This window comes from Rhamphochromis longiceps, linkage group LG9 (genome assembly GCF_057381845.1).
Source record: "Rhamphochromis longiceps isolate RC_006_pf linkage group LG9, R_longiceps_female_GT1.1, whole genome shotgun sequence".
NCBI lineage: Eukaryota > Metazoa > Chordata > Actinopteri > Cichliformes > Cichlidae > Rhamphochromis > Rhamphochromis longiceps.
Window position 1 is genome coordinate 14731492 of NC_140565.1, and position 7105 is coordinate 14738596.

Below are 7105 nucleotides of genomic sequence, written 5' to 3' on the forward strand. Positions count from 1 at the left end.
TAGTGTGAGGATGCATTTGCAAAAATGATCTATGTGAGTGGAAAGTTCTTTCCACTCACATAGACACTTTCCACTTAATCTTGCTTTCACTCACCCACTGACTGAACAACCCAAAGAACGACCAAATGAAAGACCCACTGAACAACCCACTAAACAACCTACTGAACAACGCACTGAACGACCCATTGAACGACCCATTGAACGACCCACCGAACTGAATTTGGTGTTGAATTTTTTTTTTTTTTGCTAATTTAAGAGCAGTTAAAACGGACACTAAAGTAATGGGTAAGAGGTTAAATTGAAAGTAAAACAGTAATTTTAGGCATTACATTTTTGAGATTTTATAAAGTGTGAGGTGGAAGGATTTGGTAAAGCTCATTTGTACGGCTGCTTTCTAACTGTACTTTCTGTTTTCAGACCTCAGAAACAGCATTTTAAAGAAATTTAAATGATGCCAGTTGGTTGAAACTTGGTAGGGTAAAGCGACTCACAAAGGAAGAAGCTCAACCCCCCACAATCCTGCCCACACCCACAAACCTCCTTAAAAGCCCAGAATTGCTCTTAAATCAGCCTTAGGATACACAGCACTATCCTGCTTGGTTTGGAGCCCTTTCATCAGAGATACTTATTCCAGCTTTCCTGCTTTAATCACTGGGACTTCAAAGATGGAACATGGGATGCACTTTTCTCCAGGTATGTACTCAGCATTGTTGCCTGGTGAGCTACATGAATAGAGTTGGCTAACCTCTAAGACAACTTGCAAAAATACTCTTTCACTCTGTGTTGTAAGTCCTGATGGCAGAAGTGACTCTTGGTTCTGAATAATGTATAAATATCCCACTTTTTTTCTGGGAAACTGTTGTGTTTCAGACTCAGCAATTTACTTTTTAAAAACTTTTTTTTCCTGCTGTCTCAGAAGAGAAACAAGATTTTGCTGTCCCAAGAAGCCAGGATGGCAACATCACTGCCACTCTGCACCATCCCAGCACTGCTCCAGAGAAACCTAAAGGAAAGGCCCGGGTGGTGTTCACAGAGAGACAGTTGAATATTCTTGTCCATCACTTTAATTTGAAACATTACTATGAGCCAAGGGAGATGAAACAGTTGGCAGAGATGACAGGTCTGACCTACAGACAGGTGAGTGTTTTTCAACTTACTACAACATAAGAAATTGAATTTTGGGTCCATTGTACTGACTAAATGTTTTCTGTTTTCTTCTATCTTTAGGTAAAAACTTGGTTTCAAAACAAACGGAGTAAGTTTAGGAGGAGTTCACATTCTCAGCATGTGAATCAGGATGTCCCACTTCATGTAAGTATCTCCTATTATTAAACAGAATTGTTTCTGATTCTGTCATTATCTGGGGAATTGACTGTATTTAAAAAAGTGTAATGCCAATAATTTAAAACAACTATTCTCGTTTTACTGACAGTCCCCTTGTCCCCTTCAGTTTCAGGGAGAGAGACAGCCCCCGTTCAGGGAGCGGTACACCCAGCACCAGGTAAATTCAATGAGAATGGGTGCAGATAATCAGGCCCACTATTCTCATGCTGTGGGCAATTCTGCGGCTGGACCTCAATGGACCCTCCCCGACTCCCCTCAGATGTTTGGCTGGTCAATGCCACCAGGCAACGGGCATCACGAATACGACACAGCTGTTCAAAACCCAGCAAAAATGTCCACTATGATCGAAGCAATGGGAAGAGCTGTGAGTACTCAGACTGTTCTCATTGAACACAACATGGATAAGATCTTGGAGAAGCTCACGGCTCTTCAACAAGAAATTGACAGACCTGGTGACGAGTGACAGACATTTAGACTGTCTGTGAAATTGGAGGCACCAAACCCAAACATCGTCTCTCCCCTGCATACCGATGTCCCTGGAAAGCCCATCAACACCTTTTTTTTACTGTTACTGTTTTAGAGGTCCTTTTTTTCCTCTTGTCCCTGATGTACGAATTTTCACTGTCTTTTTGTCTTTTTGGTTTCTTCCTGGTGCGGCTACATCCGCAGCCCCAGGACACAGGAATTTCATTGCATGTTGTACTTTGTATGACTGTGTATTTGACTAATAAAATTTGATTTGAACACCAGTTCAGCACTGAATGGAATATAAACAACCCAGGACTTTTTGTTTTATTATTTTTATTGTCTTCATGTAGCTCAACATAGTCTCAGATTTGATCGCTTTCAGTAAAGGGGGAGGGGGGAATTCAATATCCAATGGATTTTAGAAATATTAGAATTCAGTAGGCTCCGGCTACTGTAAATAGTCAAAATAGCCAAAATACATACTGGGATATCAGAGAAAACACCATCAGAAATTCTGCATATAAGATTAAGAGATGAATTCATCAAAATGTGTTTTGTTTCATTTTGTTGTATTTGTTGTAAAAAATATTGTACATGAAGAAAATTCCTTCCTTGTGTGTGAGAAACTGTAAATAAAATATTAGTTTCACCCATTCAAACTGAACTTTCTACATGTCTCCAAACCTTCTGTCAGAGACTGAACATCCGCATATGGAAAAGAAATAGTAAAAACTTATATGTGATATACTCATGAAAGTGGCCACTTTCTCATTACTTTCATATATTGTTTTAGTAAGTATCCAAAACATACAAGTTTCATTATCTAATTTTTCAAGGGATCTTATATCTGTTTCCACTCTTATATGCTTTTCATACAAGTTTCACACAAGACAGATCCAAACTTTATAAGATTTATATATATCTTTTCCATATGGGTCCAAATGTTTTAGAGACTTTAAACCTCTATCTTTCCATGTTAACTTGAGCTACAATCCTCTATATTCACAATCAAAGTATGAGACAGATAATCTAAAGAATCTGGAGCTTTCAAATGGACAAAAAGATTTTTCCAGGAATACCTCAAATAACAACCCTACCTCAGACTTCATTTTAAGAAACCTGAGACGATACAGTGGAAAGTTTTTGCCTCTGTGATTATCTTCCTAAGACTCTAAATGTTGGGTTTTATTTTAATTGTTAACAAGTCTGATGCTGATTACTTGGTAAAGCTCCAAAAACATTTTATTGTCACCTTTTCTACTCTCTGCTCTGTGACTACAGAGTCTTGAAATGAAACGTGCAATGTTATTAAATCTTCCCCTTACTGAACACCTGAAGTCAGCTCATTTAAAGTGTAGGATGCTCCTGATGGCCATGTATGTTTGTACCAGGGCTGTGTTGGGATCTGTCAAGGAATGTTACGATGGGGCATGGTGGCTGGAGGTTGCCAGGTTCTTGCTCACAGTGCCACCATGATCATGACTGGGAAGCGTACCAGAAACCAGGCGCCTTGCAGCAGGAGCACAGTGGTGTCCAGCAGAGCCTGAGTGGAGCTGTCAGAACAGCGAAGCTGCAGGAATGAAAAATCAAGTCAATAAATGAGCAGCACTGAGTCTAATAATCCATGTAATGTTGTCTTTGAGAGTTTCTGAAAAGCATTATGACATAAGGTGTTTTTCAATGTCCTGAATTTGAGCAATGAAATACAAGAGGCATACAGATTAATGAATGCATCATTAACTGAGTGAATGTGGATTGATATTGTACATTCAGCTAAGTAATTTCAAAGACACAGAAGTCATATTGTTTGCAGATGACACAAAGTTATTGTGGAAGTAACTTGGAACAACTTCTAAATGAACTACAAAAAAACTAAGAAATTGAAGACTTGGTTTTTCTATAATCGATTAACACTGAATCTGAGCAAACAAAACTCATACTATTCAGGAGTCTGATGATAAATAACATAGAATTAAAATAAATTATCTGAAAGAACAAACTTCTTCCGGTGATAATAAATCACAAACCATCATGGTCATTATGAATATATCGATAACCTGTAAAACACACACAAAGTGTAATAGGGATCATAAATAAAACCACATCAACAGAACCATCAAATCCACTTTTTATTAAATACTCTTAAATTTAAAGACTTGGTTGACCTCAGAACTCTACACATAATTTATAAAGCAACAAACAAATCAACAACATTTAGGACTTGATTAGGATAAAGACCAAATCATGACGACCTGAGAGAAATCGTTATGTTCAGCAAAGCTTCAGATGAGGATTTCTTCCACCTTGGTCTTGCCAAACCACATGCTGGTGGTTTTCACAAAGATTTAAAAGACTTCCATGTCATCTGCAGTTTTCAACATGGGAGCTACACACGTTTTATCCTGTTTTACAGGTTTATTTCTTGTAGATTTTATTTTCTTGCCATTTAAATATAAAACATAGGCTGTTTTGACAAGACTCAGTGAATCTCAGTTAAAGTAAAAAAAAGAAAGAAAGAATTAACATGTAATGTACGTCTGTTTTTGCTTTTTTCCTCAGAGTTGGTGCAGTAGATCAAGGCTCATGCAGGAGACTGATAAAGTCAACTTTATATATGTTGGAAATGTTTCAGTCAGTGCCATTCATTTTCTTCCAACAAATGACGACATTTCTAGGATTAAATACTGGCTCTAACATCATAATCTATAATATTTGATAGGATGTTAAAAAGTGCATGCATGTTACACTTTACAAGTCGTAAAATCTTGTGTTTAGTAATTGCCAAAAGTAATTGACAGAATTCATTCTTCAGCCTCATGTGCAAGACTCTCCCTTATTCAGTTTAAGACGGTATACAGATTACACTTCTCAACATCTAGACCAGTGGTTCTTAACCTTGTTGGAGGTACCGAACCCCACCAGTTTCATATGCGCATTCACCGAACCCCTCTTTAGTGAAATTTTTTTTTTTTTTCAAATTCAAGACATAGATATGTTTTTTTACTGGTGCACAAAATGAGCCGTACATGAACATCACCTTGTTCAAAGAACAAAACCAACACAATGCATGAACTTACAACAAATTACATACCTGCAAATCAGTGTGACTTCTGCTGTTGCCTTTGAGAGACCAGTTCAGATATGCGTGGCTTCACCTTGGCAAGTGCCAGTCTCATGTCATTTTCACAGAAAAGTCTGTTCCTTTTCTTCGTTTTTATGTCCAGCATCGTCGAAAAGGATTGCTCGCAAAGATATGTTGTAACAAATGGTATAAAAAAATCCAGGGCTTTCTTAGCAATAATTGGATACTTGTCCATTTGTCGACACCAAAACGTTGAGAGTGTTGTTGTTCTGAAGAGTTGCTGTTGAACCTGGCTCTGCTGAATTTCAATGATTTCGTCAAGGTATTCATCATTGACATCTGCTGTCTCAACAGCAAACGTGAACGGCTGTCTCACCCATGCTGGATATGACTCTCTTGTAGGGAAATATCTGTCGAGAGACTTTGCAAGCTCATCTAAGTGCGTTGCAATTGTTTGCTTCAGTTCCGTGGATACAGAAACATCTCCGATTCCAGACACATCTTCGACCTTACTTACACAGTTGTCCAGAAGGGGGAAGTTTGCAAAGTTGTTGTTCTCTGTTCGTCGTTTCCATAACGTTAGCTTTTTTTGAAAAGCCTTCAGGTGTTCTTCCGCTTCTATGATATTGACTCCACCACCCTGCATCTGCTGATTGAGATGATTGAGAGCTGCGAATATATCAGCCATGTACGCTAAAATGAGAATGAACTCAGGATTTTTGAAGCAATCTGCATGACAGTGTTGGTGCTCTTGCAAAAACAGGGCTAATTCCACACGCATGGCAAAAACACGATTCAGCACCTGTCCCCAGGATAACCACCGAACATTAGAATGGTACAGAAGTACCTCGAATTCAGAGCCCATTTCTTTACACAGCTCACTGAAGATGCGGTGCCTCAGAGCACTATTTCGCACATAGTTCACACATTCCACCACGGTTTTTAATACTTCTGCCATTTTTGGAGGCAAGGTTTTTGTTGCCAATGCATGCCTGTGCAAAATACAATGAGTCACAATGATGTGTGGTGCATCGGCTTTTACTAGCGCACCAAAACCAGAGTTTCTTCCCAGCATGACGGGAGCTCCGTCTGTACAAACTGCAGAAACCATGTCCCATGAAAGATTGTTGTCTCCGAAGAAGTCATCCACAAGCTTCTTCACATCGGCTGCCTTAGTTGTTGTTGTAAGATGCTTACAAAATAAAAAATCTTCTTTTATCATGTCATCTTTCACATAGCGCACAAAAACAGTAAGCTGGCTTAGATTAGCAACGTCTGTGCTCTCATCGAGCTGAAGGCTGAATTTTGCCGGGCTTGAAATCAGATCGGCGACTACTTGAGCCAAGATGTCTTTACTCATGTCTTCTATTCTGTCGCTGACGGTGTCATTTGAAAGAGGAATTTGTGATAATTTACCTTCGGCCGCTGTTCCGAGCATCAGATTTGCCATCTTTAACGCGGCTGGTTTCACGAGTGTTTCACCAATGGTGTGTGGCTTGCCCTGCTTTGCGATCAGGTAAGCAACTTCGTACGATGCTGTGAGGATCGGTTTGTTAACGGGTACAAATCCAAGAGCAGGCAGAGTGGGCCTTTCATCGAATCTGGCTCTCTTCACCTTGAATTCAGCAAGTGTTGTGTTCTTGTATTCCCCGTCTCCATGCAGCTTCAAGAAGTGTTCCTTTAGTTTTGCCGGTGCGAGACTAGAGTTGCTCAACTTGGCGTTGCAAATCATGCAGATAGGACGCTCACTCCCATCACGTTCCGTGATACATGTAAATCCATATTGTACATATTCGTCCAACCACTTTCTTTTTTTGCCCGACATAGTTAGTATGGATTAAAATGTTAAAAAAAAAATCACGCGAAGTACTACCACGACATTCACATGTTGACTACTGCGCGCGCTACATTCCCCGCAGCCCTGATTGGCCAAGCAGTGTAGCATGATTGTCTGCAGCCAGTGATGGCCAGAAGGGGGCGTGTCATCACAAATTTACACGATAATTCGGGCGTGGCTGGACCTCTGCGACCTCCGCAGTGGAGGCTCTGCCGAACCCCTGAGACCGACTCACCGAACCCCTAGGGTTCAATCGAACCCATGTTAAGAACCACTGATCTAGACTATCTAAAATATACCCCAGCATTCCTGACCTGTGCAACAGATGCAACACCTCCCCCTGTGATTTAACTCATATGTTTTTTGCCTGCCCG

The 7105-nt window shown here is 40.0% G+C and overlaps 2 protein-coding genes across 2 annotated transcripts; one reads left to right on the forward strand and one right to left on the reverse strand.

The window, feature by feature from the left end:
• Positions 1-586: 586 nt before the first annotated feature.
• LOC146662041 (homeobox protein NANOG-like) lies at positions 587-2174 on the forward strand. Its single transcript, XM_085417764.1, has 4 exons — positions 587-693; positions 917-1137; positions 1228-1311; positions 1451-2174. Exons 1-4 carry the CDS (start codon positions 666-668, stop codon positions 1805-1807), a joined length of 690 nt encoding a protein of 229 aa, XP_085273890.1. The 5' UTR covers positions 587-665; the 3' UTR covers positions 1808-2174.
• A 1097-nt stretch (positions 2175-3271) lies between these two features.
• On the reverse strand, positions 3272-6626 carry LOC146662042 (protein FAM200C-like). The gene is made up of 3 exons (XM_085417878.1): positions 5945-6626; positions 5184-5587; positions 3272-3382 (listed from the first exon to the last, which is right to left on the reverse strand). The coding sequence occupies exons 1-3, from the start codon at positions 6624-6626 to the stop codon at positions 3272-3274; spliced, it is 1197 nt and encodes a 398-aa protein (XP_085274004.1).
• Between the last annotated feature and the right edge of the window lie 479 nt (positions 6627-7105).

What these genes read in the sequence shown, in the direction of transcription:
- LOC146662042 (XM_085417878.1), bottom strand. Translation starts at nt 6,626, where the DNA reads ATGATTTGCAACGCCAAGTTGAGCAACTCTAGTCTCGCACCGGCAAAA. An exon ending in GGGAAGAAACTCTGGTTTTG is followed by an intron (nt 5,588 to 5,944) that starts GTGCGCTAGTAA and finishes TTCTCATTTTAG; the next exon opens with CGTACATGGCTGATATATTC. An exon ending in TTGAAATTCAGCAGAGCCAG is followed by an intron (nt 3,383 to 5,183) that starts GTTCAACAGCAA and finishes TCATTCCTGCAG; the next exon opens with CTTCGCTGTTCTGACAGCTC.
- LOC146662041 (XM_085417764.1), top strand. Translation starts at nt 666, where the DNA reads ATGGAACATGGGATGCACTTTTCTCCAG. An exon ending in CAGGTCTGACCTACAGACAG is followed by an intron (nt 1,138 to 1,227) that starts GTGAGTGTTTTT and finishes TTCTATCTTTAG; the next exon opens with GTAAAAACTTGGTTTCAAAA. An exon ending in ATCAGGATGTCCCACTTCAT is followed by an intron (nt 1,312 to 1,450) that starts GTAAGTATCTCC and finishes TGTCCCCTTCAG; the next exon opens with TTTCAGGGAGAGAGACAGCC.